The 22,945-nt window shown below is 37.3% G+C and overlaps 1 protein-coding gene across 1 annotated transcript; it reads right to left on the bottom strand.

Annotated features, from left to right (window-relative positions):
• Positions 1–204: 204 nt before the first annotated feature.
• LOC139141547 (neuralized-like protein 4) lies at positions 205–21,492 on the bottom strand. Its single transcript, XM_070711140.1, has 5 exons — positions 19,427–21,492; positions 6,129–6,273; positions 3,829–3,947; positions 1,062–1,203; positions 205–469 (listed from the first exon to the last, which is right to left on the bottom strand). The coding sequence occupies exons 1-5, from the start codon at positions 19,488–19,490 to the stop codon at positions 205–207; spliced, it is 735 nt and encodes a 244-aa protein (XP_070567241.1). The 5' UTR covers positions 19,491–21,492.
• Positions 21,493–22,945: the final 1,453 nt, after the last annotated feature.

Raw genomic sequence — 22,945 nt, 5'->3', positions numbered from 1 at the left:
CAAATTAATGATACAGACCTTTAAACCATTTCTTTCAATGTTTTCGTATTTTGTCCAAAACTAGAAGTTATGCATTTTCACCTATTAATTCAGTATCTTTCAAATTAAAAAACGATATAAACAGTACTTCGAATCAAATAAAATTAATCAAAAAATGCCAAAAATGACCGACTTTGTCCTTTTCAAACAGGTAGGTCACGATTTTTATGTGAACCAAAATAAGTGAAATTTTGGTAAGAACCTGGACCAGTGTTTTTGTTTACTATCAAGTTTGATCAGGAGGCCGTAAAGTACTGTGGCTGGCCTTTCTTTGGTAAACCATTCCAAAGAATCGTTGCGGAAGTATTCATCGATTCTTTCTGAGCCAGCCTCGAGAGTTTGGCCATGAATCTCGTAGGAGCCTGGTCGTATCCACACTTCAAAAGCCACCTTTGCATCGTACTCCGTTGATGTGTGCTCGTCTATCCAACTGGAAAAAGAAAGAATTTAATTATGCGTAAGATGGTTCAAGTATGGTTATCAGGCTTAAGTAAAACTTAAAAACCCGATAAATAATCGACGACGAGATGCTACAGTACATGACAAGACATGAGTTGTTCTTTTCAAGGGAAGATCACGTCATTATCTGATAATCTTGATAAATGTTATGAGCATGGTGACATGGCGATGATGTCCAACCTTTAAATATCTACCCTTCCAAGTCATATTGTCGAAATTTAAAGGTATGCAAGTATACAGCAATTAGACTTGTAATCAAACGCACTCATCTATGACACTAATTTCTTAATTAGGAAGAGGATCACCTGACCAGAGCCCAGGCCATAACCACGTAATTTTCCGTTTTATGTCCGTAAAATTAACGCCGACATTAGTAATTGAGAGAGACATAGCATCTCGCTATTGAGAGAGACATTGACATTTCTTTTCGGAATGCGACAGTGTTTAGGGCATTCATTTCAAGCAGTTCAATGCGAATCGAAACTAACGAGCATTCTCTATCACAATCTGACACTGTAATACCTCAGCATTGAATACTTCACAGCCCTAGTAGAAATATTTACCTTACGCTTTTAGCGTACGACTTTTGTTCAACATACTTAATGCTTGGTGATACAAATATGTTTTTTGGGTCAAACTTTTCGTCGTGTTCTTCCGTGTGTTCTTTCCTTTGTTCCAATTTATCTCCTCCAAGTACTATGTCACCTGAGAGAATATCAACAAACATATTACTTAGTGAGATTACAGGAATCTTAAATACATTTTATAAACCGCTTTGATGTAATTCTTCCTTTTAGGCTATTATAGTTCACTATGAACTTAAATTCACACTTTTATACCTGCTGGCGTGTGCCTGTCATGGAATCCGATACATACGGAAACTTTAATCTTAGTAAGCAGAACCATGCCTTTATGTTCATTGCTATCATGTGTAATTTTCTTCATACATGCTATCATGTGTAATTTTCTTCATAGCAATGCATTTTGCCATCGACTGTTAAGTGGGCATATCCATCTACAAGTCCATTTGAAAGTAAAAAAAAATTTCAAAATAAATATATATTTCAAAATATATGTCCAAATACCAAATATTCGACTGGACAAAGACAGCCTCGATTTGTAGACAGCAATACAATAGTGCCCAAACAAGGAACTATGTGCCCCAGAGTAGTTAACATTTAACTCGACGTCAGGAGGGCAAACAGTCTCCTGCCTCGAGGGCAGGCCTACATCGTCCCTTGTTTGTATCAAATGTGTTTTTTTATCACATGCCCCTCTTACATATTTCACTCCAAGCTTTTAGATTCACTTGCATAAGACAATCATATGTGGAATGATTTGTAATCATCAAATGCCGCATTGATTCAAATAACTGATATGTGGTTTATCGAATCGTCTTGAAAATATTGGCCGTGTTGTGACTGAGGCAAAAACGTGCACGTGGTTTTACTCTGGAGACCTTGTTTCACCACGTTTGACCTCAAACCGCAGCCGATATATTCAAGACAATGCGAGTAACCTGTTCGTCGGCGTGATTTTCGAGAAGATCGTTGAATGTTTGATCCAACAAGGTATACGAAAGTGTAATTCTGAATATCTTGTGTGAGCGCACGATCAAAGTAAATATTTAGAAAAGCTGTAATTAATTTTGTCACAAGCCTCAATCTTGTGCACATCACTTAAAAACTTCCCTTTATAGGCAATGTATATTTTTTAAAAACACCATCCATAAATCTTGTTACTTCTGTCACAAGGCCAAATCCTATGCAACTGAGCGTATCGAATACCAGCAAGAAGTATTACTTCAAAACAGTACCTTTGTAGGGGAGGTATTTAAAAACACTGCTTCCTTGTTAACTCTGTACCGTGGCCGTATCTTGTATTTTTGTTTCGGAATTTGAAAAATAAAATAGCAGTAATAAATATGACTTCAAAAATGTCCATATGACCACAAATGTTTCCCCTAATTTTATGGTAGGTATATGCTTTGAAAAACACTAGACCAACCCTAATTAATTCTGTCCAAGGCCATAATCTTGTATTTTTAATCAAGTTTCAGAAGTAAATAGCAGCAACTAGTATGACTATTTACATGTTCTTGTCTTCAACAGCATCTCTTTATAGGATAGGTAATATTTGCAAAAACATAAGGCATCCTCTTTGTCGATTCTAATTTGTTGATCCAATAACTTATCTCGTATTTTCTATTCCAAACTTAACTATTTTATAAAAGCAATCAGTATTTCATTCGTGTCCCTTGATTTTTGTGTTGGTAGATATTGAAAAACACAAGCCCCCCTGCATTAATCCTCTTCCAAGCCCTACCTGATATGGTATTCCTGAATCCAACTTCAAAAATTAAATAGCAGTAACGAGTATAACTTTAAAACATCGATATGACTTCAAATGTTTCCCTCCATTTATGATAGCTATATTTTTTAAAAACCCTCTGGCCCTCGCCCTTAATTATTCCGTTTATAGCCCTTTTCTTGTATTTTTATATCTAACTTAAGATGTCAAACAGGAGCAAGTATTATGGCTTTCTAAAATGTCTATATCACTTCAAAAGCGCCCCATTGTAGGGTAGGTAATATCAAACTTGTGTGCAACGTCTTAACTTACTGCACTTTTAACACCGGGACCTGTTTTAGGTAAGGAACACTTTTGAGGTCTAATATTTTTATACTGAATTTTCGCTCTTGTATAAATTCAGTTGTTGACTAGAACAATGTGTTTTACGATTAAACGGAGAACAAGGAAAACAGGTTACAAAAGTAAAATATTCTTTCACTAAGTAATGGCGACTGCTTAACAAACCTCAGTTAATGGTCGCTCTTTTTACATGCCCCCGAGGATTCAATGGTAACTCGACGATAACGTTGCGGGCCGCATTGCCATCATTTGACTGAAAGTGAACCGGAATCATTTTCAACTGACAACTTCGGGATTTAAAAATTATAAAATTTAATGTTTTATAGTATAAAATACAGTGTTTTTTAGAAAATTCAGTATGAAATGAAACCGATAAACCGCATAACAGTGATTTAAATATAACAACGCGCTATTCAACGACGAAAATAGTTAAAAAAATATTTTTCACAGTAAAGATTTTCGCTTGGCTTGGAAATAAGCATATAATTGTTATATCCAAATTAAACAAACATTTTGAGTGAAAAATATGTACGAGGGGCATGCAAAATACATTATAGCCAAAACAAGGGATTTATCATCGGGGTAGGAGACTATTTGCCTTCCCAGCTTCGGGCAAGTGGTCACCTTCCCTTTGGCACATAGTTTCTTGTTTGGGTTATCTTATACGAAACTACTTACCCGGAAGAAGAAGCATGTTTGCGTCAAGTATTGGTTTGACTGTGTCAGCTTCTGTGCCGTGGAAGGCAACGTGCCACTTTTGGTGTATCTTCATATACACAATTTTATGATCGTGAACACTGAAAGAAAGTATTTTAGCGATTATAAAAAAGAGGACAAATTTATTTTATGTCCGTTAGAAGTTGTCAATTTAAAAAAACAGAGTGCGCAGTTAGGTCAGTAGCTCCTTAAGCTTATAACTGTTTTTCTCTTAGTACCCTTTGTGTTCCTGAACCTTTTTAATGTGATAACATGTAATAGAGGTAATGTATCTTGAATGCCAGGCCCTGATTGTAATACAACAACGTCGTAATATACTGTCTGCAACTTAAGACGTAAAACGTATTTCCGTTAACAATCTCTCAGAAAATAAGGTAGGTTGTTGGAACTTTTTATTTATCTTTCATTTTTATTTCTGTGTGACCCATAAAAACAGCAAATTCGGATTTTTCGACAAATGAGAAAAAAGCGTTGATCAGAGGGTTTTCTATAGAGTAGGTCGAGTTACCGGAAACGCACATATTTATTGGCCTTATCAAAATGACATATAGATATATTGTTTTCCTTTACTTTTGTTTAGATATTGTTGGATGGTATCGTCTGTGCAAACATTGTATTGCTCCCGTGCATTTTTATCCATCGTAGATACTGAGAAAAATTCAGCTCTGCGCGTAGTGTTGTCGTCTGCATAAGTAATGAGGTCACGCGCTGTTCCGTTCGTGAAGAAATAGCATATAAGGCCAATCACAGGTACAATTACATCAAGGGGGATATTGGAAAAGATGTTTGAGGAAAATTGGATGACATTTATAAGCAAAAATTACATCAAAAGCGCATAGCTTGTACATTGTAATACCCGGTTCTATCGCTTTTTCTTGTTATGACACACAAAAATAACAAACAGGTTTGTCTGAGCGACAGCTCGCTTTTTCGACTTTAGATCTAAAGTTAATAACAGTTTTTTGCAAGTTAAAGTGCGTTTCAATTCGGTACCACAACTCAGTGTATGGGACGGACACATTGCATGTACAGAACAGACGGTTAGCTTTGGTTTCACGACACATTTCATAGTCACTGACTCATTGATTCACAACAGTAAACCAGCATGGGGCAGCCTGAGAGATGGTAAAACAGTCGATTACACGTAATCTACAATGTTACAGTTTCGGCTTAGACTTGAAGAGCTAAAGAGGTTTCCTCAGCTTAAAATAAAATACCACACATTTTCCTGTTTAAGCTTTAAAGGCCTGTACTGGCGTCAGATTGTCTCACAGGGAAATCTTCTTATTAGATTACAATTTCAATGGAAAATAAAGGGCTATGACACGCCATAATCCTCTTATAGACTAAAACAAACTTTATCCCGGGGATCAAGTCGCTGGCCTTTAAATGTAACTGTAAAAACCTTTCTACTAGGCTATATGACAAGAGAGACGATTTCAACTTTAGTATTATCAGTTGTCCACTCCTCATCAGTAATATTCCACTCTCACCAGCTTATGGAGTATACATTTCCCAGCTTATTCGATACGCAAGAGCATGCAGTTCATATGGTGATTTTGTAGAGAGACATAGCCATCTCTCTTACAAACTGTTAAATCAAGGTTACACCAGAGAAGGACTTGTCTCTACATTCAAACGTTTTTTTTTGGCAGGTATCACAAGCTGGTATAAATACAGCATCTCTCTTCAACAAATGATCGCTGATGGCATCTCTGACATTGGGCCTTAGTTGGTGACCACCACCTTTTTGACTTTACAGATTGATATGAGGCAGATGCCACATGTGGCAGGATGCGCTATTTTCGAAATACCTGACATCACTTCTTGGCCTTTTTGGCCAGAGGTCCATGTGCTTTACTGTCTGCTCTGTGCTGTTTTGTGTCCATGTTTATAACTAGTGTATTACGAATTTTGACGTAGTGTTATGGATTACGGATGGGCATGATTGTCTAATGTATTTAATCATTATGTGATACCCAAGCTAATCCTTGATATCGTAGTGTCCGTCTCACATACCGAGTTGAGCTTTTGGGCCCGAAATGAAAGTGTAGTGGCAATTGTCAATGGTGATAAAATATTAATAGAAACACGTCGGTATTCTCGATATCATCGGACCTGGAGAGTTAGTCATTATGGTCGATAACATAGGCTTCAAACATCTCCTACATTGCTATTTAAAGTGAAGTTTGGCGAACAAATATCACGTGCAATCGTACACGCGAAATTTTGCATGATGAATTCATAATACGTTTACATACTCCAGCTCAAAGCGGGCCCATCCGATTTGATGGACGGCATTTTGCTCAGGATTGCCTGTTCTATAAGCATTGGGACGACCACTTCGTTCATGACAGTCTTTACAAAAACACTCATCGTATTTGTTCTCTTCAGAGAATACGGTACCTGAAAGAAAAAAAGAAATGTAGAATTGTGATTATGTGGAAAGAAGTCATAGTCACATAATACTTGCACATAATTGATATTCTTTAAAACATTGTCATTTTAATAGACAGAAAATGGACATGAAGTTGATACTGAAAATTTTGTTATCAGTGCAATTCACAGCCATAGTTTCAAAACAATCGCTACCATGTAATATGTACTGTAAGGGTGATTTCCCTGAAAGTGAAAGTGACAATAGTATTAATGTAACAATAATCTGTGATTTCCATATTAAACACCATAGGCAGAAACGATTACCAGACCTAATAATCTCAATATTTTAGATTACGCGATAATATAATCGAGATGACGAGGATACGTTTTTGGTTTTCTTTGATTTGGCCAAGATTTTTTTTTGTTTTACTAAGACAAAGTATACTTACATATCAACACTGGTGAGAGTGTACTCCCTTAGAAACTTGGGTATTTGCCGCCAAAAATAAGTCACTTTTCACAAAAAAATCCATAAACATAGATCAAATTTACTCGACGTAAACCAAAACATATGTTGATAACATATGAAGAAAGGTAGATGACCTGTAAATATTCCCGAAAGTTGTCAAGAACCCCGGTCGATGTGATATGCATGACGTCATTCAACTCTAGCTAATTTGTGACCCAGATGATCGGAGGTGACCCCGCTGAATAGCCACAGATTCGAGGTGTGATTTTCACTAGAAATCGCTTACAACGGGTCAAGTTTTTGAGAATGCGGGGCTGTTTTCTGCTCGGTCGCACGTGTATGAAAATATCAAAAGTACCACCCCTCTCCTCCAGGCTGAGGCATATAAAAATGTAACGACTAAAATCATTTAAATCAATTTAAAGTCACATACCTTTCAACAAAATACGGCTTTATACAATACTTCTCTTTCACAACTTATACAGCACAGAAAGAACAGTGTCTTCAAGATTACAGATGTAATGATATTTATGTTTAGCTATGACCCTGGTCCTCGATTCAAAATTATTTATGAAACCCTCTCATCACGTTAGAAACATTTCATTTGCAAGATAGTCATCATTAGTTCGTTGGAGAAACTCTATTTTGGGTGATATCTGAATACATTCCCAAAATCTATGTTTGAAAGTATAATGGACTTTGCAACTGTCGTTTACAAAAGATTGCAATTGCTTTGGATGTCTAACAGTTAGAAATTTCCTGAAGAATATGAACTACAAATATTGCAGCTGCAGACTACTGATGTGTACATAAATTAGAGACCGAGCACAATTAACGGCAGGGGGCCGGAAGAGAAAATGGGGGGGGGGGGGGGCATGAAAAAAATGAGTGTTCTTGGGGTGGGCCATGAAATTTCCAGGGAAGGTAAGGGGTGGGCCACCAAAATTTTTACACCATGACAGACAGAGAATATTTTTCAGCAATTTTTTCCTTGTTGAAGCTGGAGTTCCTTGTCAAACTTCTTGTTGCATGATGAAATACCAAGTCTTAAACCTCACAATGCAGTTGTTGTGTGTAAAATGAGCAATATTATTATTGAAAATTAACTTCATTTGTCAACAATAATAATGGTTGGTAATGATACAAAGGCTAGGTTGAAACTTATTATTTCACCATGCTATAGGAAGAACTAGAATACGTGATGGACACGCAGGAAAAAATACTAAAAAAGGAGAAAAAATGGCATTAATGGGTCTTTTATAGTTAGCCCTTGAAGGACTATTCCATGGCAGACTTTCATTACAGTGGAGTAACATTGACTATCTTGGGTAGTCATAGAAAGGCAGACACTGGGTTATGGAAAGTGCATTGAAATCACAATGGTCATGTTATACATTTTTCCCCAACATCTTTGTACTTGGTATCTGCTTTTATGCGGTGTACTATGGTGTCCAATCCATGCCAAAATTACTACTTTGATTTTACAACACAACATGCATTCCGAATTCTATTTTACAATTCAACATGCTATTTCACAACACAACATGCCATTCCGAATTCTATTTTACAATTCAACATGCTATTTCACAACACAACATGCCATTCCGAATTCTATTTTACAATTCAACATGCTCTTCTGAATTTCATTTGACAACACAACATGCTCTTCCGAATTTCATTTGACAACACAACATGCCATTCCAAATCCTATTTTACAACTCAACATGCTCTTCCGAATTTCATTTGACAACACATCATGCCATTCCAAATCCTATTTTACAACTCAACATGCTCTTCCGAATTTCATTTGACAACACAACATGCCATTCCAAATCCCTTTTTACAACACAACATGCTCTTCCGAATTTCATTGACACACAACATGCCATTTCAAATCCTATTTTACAACTCAACATTCTCTTCTGAATTTCACTTGAAAACACATCATGCCATTCCAAATCCTATTTCACAATTCAACATCCCATTCTAAACCTAGCTCTGCGGAGCAGGGCAGTGTTACTGGCTATCGAACAAGATTCAAAATGGCGGACGTGAAATGGTCCCCTCGCACAGAGAGAGAAAATAATGCGAACTTTGCACAAGTCTAAAAACGCAGCTTAGCACATTGTGTATCTAAACAAGATGAGCGTACTCGAAAACTAGGATCGATCACGATTTTAAATTACAAATTGGCTGTTTTGGAAAAGAAACTGCGCGCTGCAATCAGCAGTTTTGTCTATTGTGCACCGTGCGTGGGAGGCTTATCGTGAAAGACCGAGATTTACTATATGGCGCATCTGATACGGATATGGTACCATCGCATAGAGCACAGGCGTACAGAACGTTTCCTAGATCGTCGTCGGATGGGAAGTGACGGACACTGCACTGTGAGGCCGGAGGCCGAACCTCGGTACTGTATAACAATACAGTACCGAGGTTCGGCCTTCGGCCTCACAGTGTCAGTCACTTCCCATCCGACGACGATCTAGGAAACGTTCCGTACGCCTGTGGCATAGAGAGATGAAAGTGGACTTTGTGTAAGTTCAAAAGCACAGCTTAGCTCATCGTGCATCTAGACAAGTTGAGCGTGCTCAAAATAGGAGATCGATCACGATTTTGGGTGAAAAAAAAACGATTGTTTTCGGTGAAGAAACTGCGCGTAGCAACCAGTGGTTGGTTTTGCCTATGGCGGTCAGCAGGGCTGTGGTGGGAGGCCTTTAGCCGGCAAGGGGTGGACCATTGGGGAGTGGAAAATTTTCGAAAAAAAAAAATTCCCCCCAAATTTCAATAAAATAATCAGCCAAAGAAACTTGAGAAAAACAGATGACGCACTTAGGTAAAAGAAAAAAAACCGTCAAAAGTTACTTTCTGAAACATTTTTATTTTAGTCTGCATCAGATATACTATGATTCTTTGGCCAAGGGGGGGGGGGCGAGGGGAGATCTGAAGGGTATAATCGTTTCCAGTAAATGAAGTAACTTTTTTATTTTATAACTTTTTGTTCTGTTTATCATATTTTTTCTTTCACTGAAGTTTGGCATCGTAAAGTAATTCGAGCTATAAGATAATATAAAAATCATATCTGTGATATCGATTGTTAACAACTGTATTGTGGGTCTTTACACTATGATTAATTAACAAGAATTCAACAATTTAGGCAGCTTGCATCGGTACATAAAATGGAAAATATTCGCCAACCATATGACAAACAATCAGTTTCTTTGTATTTCGCTATTCAACGAAACTGATTTCCATTGTAATGTTCTAAACTTTATTTTACAATTAAACATTACAAATCTGTATTTTTCTTTTCAAAATTTCATCAGCTGGGAAATTAACTCGCTGAGAGGTAACACAAAATGCTAATACACAGAGGCGTCGTAGGTTGAAGTGGACTGTGTTTATTGCAAACGCTGTCAGCTTGACCGACCAGAAAGTCATGCTCTTATTTCTCAAAACTTCACACTAAATAGACAATTTTTCAGGGCGTAACCTGAACATGTAAAATACATTACAGGAAGTGACTGTACATTGGCTAAAAAGTATTAAAGAAACTTGATGGGTAAAAGATAAAAATACAAGTACTTGATTGGAAAGAAGTTTCTAAAATATTCAGAATTATTCTGCTGAGTTGGCATCTCAACTAACGCTTTTTAATATTTATAATGTTCTTTTGACAAATGCCGACTTCTAAAAATAATAGTAACTACCGCTCCATGGTCAAGACTTGTGGAGCCAGAATTTGATTATGTATGTATGAGCCATTGTTTCATGCCGAAGTCAATTAAATGATGACCACCGCGATGTAGCCACATCGGTGTCATACTTCATTGTTTTAGCTTAATTGTCCGTTCGAGTACCAGTATCAATGTCAATGTCAGTAAACATCTTTTGTTCGTATTCATCTGACCGGTAGTGGCATTGTTCGTTAATTAACACCTTGGCAATGATACTTGAGGTAATAAAAGAACTACCAGTAATAATACTCCAGTAAACAAAAGAAAAGACCCTCCACGTTGTACCGTGTGACATTGTTTATCTCCGTGAACGTTCGTTATGAGTTCAACAAAATTGTACATATTTCCTATAATACTTTTACTTTAAAAATTACAATCGTAACACTCCCCTTCTTTAAAGAAATCGTCCCGATTTTCAATAACCACTTCAAGTTTTTTTGTTTTGTTGTGTTTTTTTTGTATGTTTTTTTTTTCATTTGTGAAAATGAAAGAAAATAATGAAATAAAAAGCTTAAAGTGAATGTAAAATACAATAAAACGAAATAATAAAATGCTTAGCTAAAAACCCATACTAACTGTAAAATACAATAAAGTGGACGTAAAATGTCAAAATACACTCAAAAGCTTTAACTACTCCATTGCCAAAATACAGTAAATTCAAAACAACTGTAACTCTATAACTTTTCAAAACTGAAAATGCGAAGTCTGTAAAAATTGCGGAATGATAAAAGTGTGAGCTATACCTTTAAAACCCTCCAAAAATACCATCACACAAATAAAACACTCCCCTCTTCTTATGGGGTAGTACCATAATGCATAAAACTCGTACTCTTCATGAAAGGTATCTATGTTACCACTTTGTAAATCTTCATTCTTATTACGGCCTACAGTGGCCTTCATCAACATATTATCATCTTCGATAGCGCTATCGTTTACTATTTCTCCTTTCTCTATTTCAATATCTATTATTATTTGTCCTTTCTCTATTTCAATATCTCAATATCTTTTATTATTTTTCCTTACTCTATTTCAATATCTCTTATATCATCATTCACAAACAGACGTATCGTCTTTGGATTTGCTGACTTTGATAAAGTCTTAGGCTTAACTGCAGTATCCTTTAAATCTAACTCCTTTATTTTCACTTATAAATCTAACTTTATTCTCTTCAAGCTTATTACCCTTTATTCCACACACGGAATATTGATTTGCCCCAATTGATTACATTCGAGCACCTTTGTGGATTCTTTCTATTTACTTAGACTTTGAAAATTAAGGACCCGAACGAGGAAGGGCGGAACATCATAATCTACCGAAGTTCTCACAGGAGAGGGGGAACGTCATAATCTCCGATAGTTTATTGAAGAGGGGAAAGGAACTAATCGTACCTCAATTAAGTAAATCACTTAATTAAGTGATTATGAATCAGGCTAAATTTGAATCAAATTAATCAACAATTCTCTATTCACATCAACACTCACACACACTTACATTGTACCGGTACTTCCTCACACTCTTCACATTCACACATGCATTAGACACTAAAACATTAAATATTGAATTGTTGGTTAACTTGATGCAACAAATTATTATATTGATTATTATATTATGCAAGGCTTTTAGGAGACTGTCTCCCAATTATTCGCACTGGATTTTTCTTTAAATATTCTTTAGCTACTTCATTTAAATTATCTTCATCCTCCCAGGTGTTATGTTTGCTAGCAAAGTTTTTCCACTTTACCAAGAATTGTAATTTTCCATTTCTATAGCGCCCTTTAAGAATTTTTTCTACCTCATAATATTCATTTGTGTCTGATTCACCTCCGCTTGTTTCATCAGTCTGATTAGTCAGAGTCGTCCTAGGAGTAAAAGATTTTGAGTTCGAACTATTTTCTGTCAGTCTATGGTATGAACTCTCAGGTCGATTATCACCGGAATTTTCGGAATTTTGGGGATCTACATTTTGGTCTACATCAGGGCTGGTATTAGCCGTTTCATCTTCATTGACAGTTGTATGTTCATCATTCATTAATTCATTTTCATTATTCGATTCAGAGGTGTTAGAATCGAATTCAGATGGCCGTAAATGAGCTCTCTTAAGCCGGTTAAAATGAACAATCCTTTTGTAGTTCCTATCACTATTGTAAAATCGGAGCTTATAATTAACTGGGCCTATTCTCTCTGTGACAATGTATGGGCCGGTCCATTTATGTACAAATTTCCGATTAACTCCAGGTTTAATTGATGGTTTATACAGATAAACTGGGTCGCCAACCTCGAAATTCTGTTTTGCAGTGGCTCTCCGATCATATCTTTTCTTCATTGCTTTCTGATTCTGAGTAATATTTTTCTTAGCTATCTAAATGCTATATTACATTTTGCTGCCATTACTTTCAAATGAGTATCAATATTACGTGTTCTACCTTCTACAGGCTGAATTTCAACATCTAAAGGGAGCACTGCTTCTCTGCCAAAGAGTAAAAAGTATGGACTGTACCCAGTTGATTCCTGGGGACTCACTCTATATGCAAATAATACTGAAGTTATGAATCTATCCCAATCTTTCTGTTTTTCGTCAACAAACATTGATAACATGTTAACTAACGTTCCATAAACTTTTCAGTGAGGCCCGACGTCTGAGCCTGTACGGACTGCTTGTTCTTCTTTCAACATTAAAATATCGACAAGTTTCTTGAACAACTTGAGATAAGAAATTAGATCCCATGTCGCTCATTAAGACCCTGGGACTCCCATACACGGCTATGACCTCATCAAATAGTATCCTCGCTACTGTTTCAGCTCTAGCATTTCTTAATGGATAAGCAAGGGGAAACTTAGAAAAGTAATCAGTAAAAACCAGTATAAATTTGTGCCCATCATAAGTACGAGGAAGTGGCCCAACTATGTCACAACCAACTCTTTCCCATGGTCCCGATACTGCAATTGGCAACAACTTCGCTTTCATGGCGATGTTTGGACGTTTACGGGTGTGACAATGAGCGCAAGTTTTAACATATGTATTTACATCCCTAGCCATTCTTTCCCAATAATACCTTGCTCGTAAAACTCCTAAAGTTTTAGAATATCCTAAATGACCTCCTAAAACACAGTCATGTGCCCTTTTAATTACATAATTCCTTAAAGATTTAGGAATTACTACTTGTCTTACACAATCTCCTTTAAATGTAGCTTTCCCAGTTGGTTTCCAAAAATGAAATAAAATCCCATCGACTATGTCAAAGTTTGGAGCTATACTGGTAATTTTACGCGCTAATTTAGTGTCATCTGGTATATTTCCATGCTCTAGGTAATTAAACAATTTAATTAAATAAGCGTCTTGTCTTTGTTTCTCACCAATATTATTTATAACAGTCTCATCTATCTCAACATTACTATTATCGTTACTTTCATTTTCAGTATTACTAATAAAACTTTCATCGTTAGTCTCAACAGAATTATTTTCCTGTGTCTCACTTTGAATAGATTGACTATCTGTGCTCGGCTGATTGACATTACCTTCAGAGAGTAAATTGGGCTCAATTAACATAACATCTCATTAACATCTGTATTGACTGATTTGTCAATTAAGGTCTCCCTATTGTTTAACGTTTTACTCATTTCAGGGGTATTGTCTAAGTCAGTAACATCAGACTTGTGTCCCTGACATGATAAATAGGGGCATCTAGACAAAGCGTCGGCATTCATGTGTTTCCTTCCCTGTCGATATACAATTTCATAATCATATTGTTGTAAAGTCATTATCCATCTCCCAATGCGTCCCTTTGGTATTTTCTGTTTAAACATGAATGTCAAGTTTGAATGATCAGTAATTATTGTTATGTGATTAGATCTAACATGATGATCGCAACTTCGTATAGCATGTATTACGGCAAGAGCTTCTAATTCCGTGACAGTGTAATTTCGTTCGTGACAATTTAAACTTGTCCCCCATACATAATCACTCGTTCTTTCCCATTCTGAATTTGTGCCAAAACAAAGCCTAAAGCGTAAGTAGAACTGTCAGTGTATATAATAAAATCCTTGGACAGGTCCGGAAAACCCAAAATAGGGGCCTCGCATAATAATTGTTTAATTCTATTAAAGGCTTCTTCACATCTATCTGTCCAAAGAAATCGACAATTCTTCCCTAACAATTTGTGTAATGGCCTCGCTATTTTCGAGAAATCCTTAACAAATTTGCGATAATAGTTAGCCAATCCTAGGAATGATTTCAACTGGGTTACTGTTACTGGTCTGGGGTATTCTTTTACAGCAGTGACTTTAGTTTCGTCAGTAGCAATTCCATCTTTAGAAATTATGAGTCCCAGAAATTTCACACTTTTACGAACAAATTGACATTTACTGGGCTTCAATTTTAGTCCCGCCTGTTTCAATTGTTCTAGAATAATATTCAGGTGAGCTAAATGATCTTCGAAAGTATTACTATAAATAATTATATCATCAATATAACATAAAGCAAATTCCCACAAGATATTACGTAAAACAAATTGCATGGTTCGCTGAAAGCAACTTGGTGAATTCCTCAAACCCTGTGCCAGCCGTCGATATTGAAACAACCCCTGATGTGTAACAAATGCAGTCTTAGGTCGACTTTCTTCATCTAACTCTAATTGGAAGAATCCTGATTGTAAGTCTAGTGTTGAAAAATACTGCGGTTTATTCCTACCAAGCATTTCTAGGGACTCATCGGTTCGTGGCAATGGAAATGAGTCGGGCTCTGTTATATTATTCAAAAATCTAAAATCTGTGCAGAATCTCCAACTTTGATCTGGCTTTTTTACGAGAACCACAGGGCTAGCGAAGGGTGACACCGAAGGTTCGATTACACCTTGTCTCTGTAAGTCATCAACCTGTCTCTTTATTTCCTCCCTCTTCTCGGGGTTACCCTATACGGTGCTCTACGAAATGGAATCGCTCCATCTTTTAACTTAATTTGGTGTTTAATTAAATCACAATGGCCTAATTGACCACAATAAGAATCCACAAAGGCATCAAAATGTTGTACCAATACCTGCTGTAATTGACTCTTTTCTTTGTTATTCAAATCAAGCTCATTGATCTTTAGTTGCTCAATTAAATAGTTTTCTTGTTCAACTTAGGACTGTAATTTGGAGTTTGACTACCCGACAACTCAGATAAATTTAAAATATGACAATCATTCGATAGAGGAGAAAATGCACCTATAGTTGTATTTCGCCTAATTTTAACTTCAGAATCTAAAGTATTAGCTATTCTCATCGGTATTATTTTACGGTTAGAATGTACTAACCCCTCGCTACCAAGATACCAGGTGTTACCCGTGATTTCCTTTGATTAGTACAGCCAACAATACCCTCTGGATAATTATACGGCACTCTAACTGGAGCGATAAATTCACATTTTGGTGGCACTGTTATATCCTTAGCTACTCTTAAAGTTACCTCACCTCGCAATTTTATCCTCCGAGAGCTGAAATCAATTACTACTTGATATCGTTTCAAGAAATCCATACCCAATATCAAATTTCTTTGTAAACCCTTAACAATATAAATACGCAATGCAACTTGACATATTTATCAGCAATAAGCGCTGGTACCTCCAATACCCCAATTACGTCTAATTTTTCATTCCCCGCTGTTAAAATTTTAGACACCTCCGATTTCTGAAATTTTGCTCTATGTAATTCAGGAATCAAATTAAATAATTCCTCTGACCTGACAGTTAAATGAGCCCCTGTGTCAATCAACCCCTGCACTTTTCGATCATGGATAGACACTGAAATAATATTATTATCAATTAATTCGTCATTTGAAGAACCCAAAATTTCTACAGTGTCTTGTTTTCCGTAATTATTCCCATATTGTTGAGCCTTAAATAATATTTTGTCACCATTCATTTTGCCCTTGCCGTAATGTGGCTCTCTTACAAAATTACGACTCGGCCTTAGGCGTTTAAATTAGGCCTTTGATTGCCACGTATATTCCTACAATTTCGTGCTATATGACCTATACGGCCGCATGAATAACAAGTTCGTTCATCAACTCTTTGAGTTCGTACAGTTCGACAATTAGCGGCACTATGGCCAATTCTAAAACATCTAGTACACTGTACCTTTGCATCCTGAACTGTTCTTCCTCCATAGACTGGTGGGGGCCTTCGAGTAGTGTCTTTGCCTTGTTTTCCTGATTCTTTTAGAGTTCTCAGTTCCTTGTTCATGGCGACCATCTGCTCTGTCAGAGTCGCTATATTGTCCTTTAAAGCTCGGTTACTTGCCTCCATAGCCTCGTTGTTATCAGGTGTAATTCGGGAAACCACTTCTGCCGTCTTTGCATGATGGTAAGCAGAAGTATAGTCCTGTGGGGACCTACTCACGACAAAAGTTTTAATCGGTGGCAAGAGCCCATTGATGAAAAACGAAAGCAGTTCCTTTTCATTTCGGCTGGCCTTCTCTCCGAGTTCTTTCAACGAAATTGCGTACTGCTCCACGGTCTGGCCCACTTGTTGCCGATGATTATGCAACATTTGATCATGGAGCCACAAAGGTCCCGTCTTCCCAAACCGCTCAATGAACTTTTTCTCAAATACCTTCAGGTCTTGGCGAGTGTCCCCTTCTTTCGGTTGGTTTTGAAACCATCTTTCTGCCTCCCCCGTCAGATACAAGCTAACGCCTCTTACCTGACGTTCTTGGTTCCATTTCTTGAAGTCGGCGAAGTCTTTGTATCGCCGCCACCATCGATGAGCGTTTTCGTTCTCGCGGCCGGAAAATTTTCCCGGCCCGATACCATTGGTGCCAGTTTCGTCCTTGACCTCCTCGTTGAGTTGTTTCAATTTTTCTAAGACGCTCAAAGTGGACTCCAACTGGAGGTCCACTTTCCTTTGCCACTCTTGGTCGGCGTTTTGTTGAGGTGATCCTGCTGGGTAACCATCGGGAACCTCTTCTAATTGCAGTTCTGGCATGTCGTCCTCGACGACAGGTACTTCAGGATGATCGTACACTTGCTCTTCAGCCATTGGATTATATCTCTGTCCACTTCTCGTTGTCATACAAGTTGCTACGGTGCTTGTGTAGTGCCCGGTCGTTCTCCACCACGTGTTGCCGGCTATTTTAACGGTTGAAGACTTCAGCTGGGAAATTAACTCGCTGAGAGGTAACACAAAATGCTACTACACAGAGGCGTCGTAGGTTGAAGTGGACGATGTTTATTGCAAACGCTGTCAGCTTGACCGACCAGAAAGTCATGCTCTTATTTCTCAAAACTTCACATTAAATAGACAATTTTTCAGGGCGTAACCTGAACATGTAAAATACATTACAGGAAGTGACTGTACATTGGCTAAAAAGTATTAAAGAAACTTGATTGGGTAAAGATAAAATACAAGTACTTGATTGGAAAGAAGTTTCTAAAATATTCAGAATTATTCTGCTGAGTTGGCATCTCAACTAACGCTTTTTAATATTTATAATGTTCTTTTGACAAATGCCGACTTCTAAAAATAATAGTAACTACCGCTCCATGGTCAAGACTTGTGGAGCCAGAATTTGATTATGTATGTATGAGCCATTGTTTCATGCCGAAGTCAATTAAACGATGACCACCGCGATGTAGCCACATCGGTGTCATACTTCATTGTTTTAGCTTAATTGTCCGTTCGTGTACCAGTATCAATGTCAATGTCAGTAAACATCTTTTGTTCGTGTTCATCTGACCGGTAGCGGCATTGTTCGTTAATTAACACCTTGGCAATGATACTTGAGGTAATAAAAGAACTACCAGTAATAATACTCCAGTAAACAAAAGAAAAGACCCTCCACGTTGTACCGTGTGACATTGTTTATCTCCGTGAACGTTCGTTATGAGTTCAACAAAATTGTACATATTTCCTATAATAGTTTTACTTTAAAAATTACAATCGTAACAACATCATGTCGTCCACTAAGTAATTTCATGTCCCAGGCTTTGGTAGTCCATGTGGGCTACCATTTTATGGTTTTGGTAACCCCAGGGAAAAGTTGGTAGTCTGTGGACGCGGGACTACCACTAATTTCGAGCCCTGGAAGAGCATGTTGTGTTGTCAAATGAAATTCAGAAGAGCATGTTGAATTGTAAAATAGAATTCGGAATGGCATGTTGTGTTGTGAAATAGCATGTTGAATTGTAAAATAGAATTCGGTATGGCATGTTGTGTTGTAAAATCAAAGTAGTAATTTTGGCATGGATTGGACACCATAGGTGTACCTCTTCCAGACCATTTATGTTTATATTTGCTTTCATGACAAATGTTGCTCTTTTTGTTCAAAGTGTGTTCTATTTTGATCTCCTGCCTTGGAGTATGCATCATTTGGAAAGGTATTGAGGGTCAGTAGCTGTACATAATTTGGCTATTTTTAGTATTTTGTGTTCTGTGTGTTTCACTAAAAGTTCTTATTTTACTCAGAGTATGATGAAATGCACAATATTGAGCTTGTTAGACTAACTTGGAGATGTGCAGTGAACACTGTCTTCATTAAAAATAATTCATGTCTAAATCAATGCTTCAACTATAATAACTATAACAGCACTGAATGAACTTGTAGATAGTTTATGAGGTATTTGGTAATTTCATCATTCTTTGAGATTAAAATAGCACAACACAATACTGAAAAGTAGCTGTAGGTGTTACAAGTAGTAAAGCTTGAACATATGTTATTTTGTTTGTTTTATTTAATATATTTATATATATTAAGAATGCAGAATGTTGTTTTCACTAAAGCATATATTAAAAGTTATAAGGATTATATATATGTGTACAACTTTGTACCTATGTAATCTTTCTTTTTTGGGGAGGGGGCCACAAAAAAGTTTTTGCTGGTGATAGGGGGCCACTAAAATTTTGCTGGTGTTAGGGGGCGGGGGCCTGTAAAAAATGCACCACATATTTTCTCTTCCAGCCCCCCCCGCCGTTAATTGTGCTCGTTCCCCAATTGAGTACCCACCTAAGAGATTTAATTTTGCCTTGATAAAGCGGCGACATCGTTCGTAATATTCGCAGCCCGTCATTATACGAGCTGAAAACAAAATAAATGCCAACAGGATATCAATACGCCGATTTTTTCGGTGAATGAAATAGCTTTCAAGATTAACAGAAAATATAACCTTTGAACGACCCTTATCTGACTATCCATTAACCAGTCATTGATGAGCTATCAACGCCATACCATACAAGCCACTGGTACTCCACACAAATCCAGCAAGTCGTTCACTTTGACGGAAGAAGTGCGGGGAAGTGGATAGAAGACTCTTGTTATTACTTGTGTAGGCCATTGGTGTCAATCTCAAGCAATACTTGAGCAAAGTAATTCCAGTAAATATAACGCGGACTCAGAAGCGCAGTAACAGTCAAGTCAACATTAATTCGTCACTATATTACGCACACTACTTCCACTACACCAGTAGGTTCAAGAAATACCCGCCAGTCACACTGAACATGTGCATATGCCATTTATTACAGGGCAAAAGCATAAGTTAGTAAAAGCTTCTCGATACAGAGAGCTCTAAACAGCTTAGTACACCGTCGCGATACTTCCCCGTTTGACTTTAATGCAGATAGAGTGACATAAATACAAACATTAAACCAGGCTTGCAAATTTTGAAGTCCTGTATATAATTGTGTTGCACACTTATGGAGTTGATAAGAATGAGATGCAAATACCAGGTCATAGACAATGCCGCTTCACTGCTCTCGAACAATAGCTCAATGTGTATGTTTGGCAGAGCCCTATAATCAGAATATACGTGCACTTCTTCCATGTCCACGGAAATTTTGAATTTGTACGGCTTTGATACAGAAAGGGATCATCGGAAATGGTCTACCGTCCGGCATAGCTTTAAATGGGACCAAGCCGAGCGATGAATGCCCATGTAGACATTTTATGAGATTACATACTGGTTCTTGACTCATTCTGTGATTGCTAATACATTATTATTACTATTTAAGTTAACAAATTCGTAGACTATTGTCTATATAAAACATTTTTACTTCGGGAATTCGGGAATTATAAAACGCATAGATTGTATCGATTAGTTCACTCACCGTAGGTTTTGCTCCACTTCTCTTCAATATTGTGGTCGACTTGTAGTTTCTGTAGAATTCTGATGTCATCAAATCACATGTTCATGCATCTTATTATCTTGTGACCTAAGGAGCTGAAGGGGCCTTGGTTTATTTACTTTTTGTTTTTCGCATATGTGATTACACTAATGCACCAATTCACATACATGTTTGAATACGTCGTCAGGTTGAGCATGTATGCCTGTCATTTCATGTAGCATTTAAAGGATTCGGAAAAATTACCATGAGATGCCCTCAGTTGACATCGCACCCAGCCAGACATACTTACATATATACATACATAATATAAACGAGGAAGTATCAACAAACTCGAGTAGCTCACCGAGTACCCGAACAATGAAGCCTCGTTCTGAACCTTTTCGACGAAAATCGTGATCATCAGTTTTATTGAATGTCCCTTTTGATCTCAACTATTTGCTATTTGATCCGAACAAATGTTTCGCTAAACTCCACACAAGGAAATAGGGCTCAAGCTCAAGAGACATCGAAAACGATCAATGCCTGCAGGGAGACGAATATGTTCAGCTTTTGGGTTAGTGTGTATTCCGCCTATTCATTATATACATAGATTTTATGTGAGTGTTTCATTTTCATACTCGGTTATCATGACATCGTCCGAAATGTGGGAAATGTGGTTGATGGTTTATTGCCGTTTACTGAATGTGATAATCCTGGAGAGCATTGTCCGACTATGAGAAGAAAGAACAAGGGATATTTTCTTCTTTTAAACAACGCTCACTACCGCTTGTTTGCCAAGTAAACAGCTATGCTCATTGTATCAGAGATTGCTGAGCAGCCAATGGAGGGACAACCATTTGATTTGTGGGGGAATGGGAAAAATGGGTTTGTAAACATTTTTCCTGTCACTGTGACATCATTTTTTTTCTATTGCAAGTCCTGCATCAAATTCGTTTTCCTTATGCAGAAGCAATGTACCTTTTTACGAGGCGACAAATGTAAAAATTACAATCACGCTTATTTCACAGATAGAACAGGTGGAAAATGTATACAGAGAGGAATTATATCTATCTATCTATCTATCTACATACATACATACATACATACATACATACATACATACATACATACATACATACATACATACATACATACATAATTATTACATACATACCAACATTGGCAACACATATATATGCATACATATACATACACATAAACATACACGCACTAGCCTTGTGTATTTATTCATATTGTAACGTGGCTTGTTTGTGTGGCGGCTAGTTACAGTCGGTTTTGATACGTACACGCCGGGGTAAAACGCCAGATTATAAGAGATGGAAACAGGTACACAGAAATACTCTAGAAGTCGTAGTACTTTATTCAGCTGAGTAACAGAAGTTACACTGTAAATTTCTATGACCTAAATTAGTCTAACCATATATTAGTCGGGTCACGGTCGAGCGTCGTCTAAGGGCGTCGCTGGCATTCTTCCAAAGTTCTCCTAAAAGGATGTCTGTCGTTCTCCGTCTAACATACACCCCGCACAGTTTATACTGAGTCAGAATCTGCAAAGTCATGCGTCTATAATTAACTACGAACAATCGGCAGGTAAAACCGCTCTTGGCTGAGCACAATGTCAATCTGCCTGAGGGATAAAGGTCGTCCAGGCATTGATAATGACTTCAGGAGTTGAAATCTCAGATCGGCTATCTAAAAGGTCACAAAAATGAGCACAGGGGTTACTGTCGGTCGTTACAGTTAAATTCACAGGTTAAATTCTAAGCAATCGGCAATCGTCAAGCTATGTCACAATATATATAGAATACATACATACACGCACATCATACGTACGCAGTTACATACTCACATACATGAATGATACTTTGTTGTATCCTTTGAGTAAACGCACTGTGCAACGAAGTCGTCGGTTTATCTGCTCTGCTCAAAAACGGTCAAATTTTGACTCATTTCAGTCCAATTTTGATCTAAGTCACTTACAATATCTAAAACGTTCATTCGATCCAGCGTTTGCATGTATGAGAATGCAATTTATTGTGACGATAGCTCAAGTTGAGCCGTCGACGGAATGGCACAAGCTCCTAAAAGGCGTTTACTGTGCAATTCATCTAAATCAGACTTTTGTATCATAAATACTGGCAGAAACGTATGACTTGCTGACAAATATTGAATCAGATTTTCAAAACTTGCTGATTTCCCCATGGTGGCGACAAAATATTTTATTTCTGTCGGTTTGAACATTTTTTCCTCAAGCCATTAAAGGATCTCATAATTTTTTTCTCTCTCACCTTCCGACAATTATTCCCAAATATTCCTTCACTCCCCGGAAATCAAAATGTCCTCCCTTTACCTTCTCTCGCATTTCAGACCTCGAACCTGCGTCTGCGCTTTATTGTTTGGAGCA

Source organism: Ptychodera flava, chromosome 10 (genome assembly GCF_041260155.1).
Source record: "Ptychodera flava strain L36383 chromosome 10, AS_Pfla_20210202, whole genome shotgun sequence".
NCBI lineage: Eukaryota > Metazoa > Hemichordata > Enteropneusta > Ptychoderidae > Ptychodera > Ptychodera flava.
The sequence above is the reverse complement of the archived record's forward strand: the minus strand, read 5'-3'. Positions and strand labels throughout refer to the sequence as shown.

Bases quoted from the DNA above. Each gene is read 5' to 3' on its own strand.
- LOC139141547 (XM_070711140.1), bottom strand. From the start codon at position 19,490: ATGACGGGCTGCGAATATTACGAACGATGTCGCCGCTTTATCAAGGCA. The intron at 3,948-6,128 runs GTATGTAAACGT...ACTTTCTTTCAG, and splicing joins TGGGCCCGCTTTGAGCTGGA to TGTTCACGATCATAAAATTG. The intron at 1,204-3,828 runs GTAAGTAGTTTC...ATATTCTCTCAG, and splicing joins AAACATGCTTCTTCTTCCGG to GTGACATAGTACTTGGAGGA.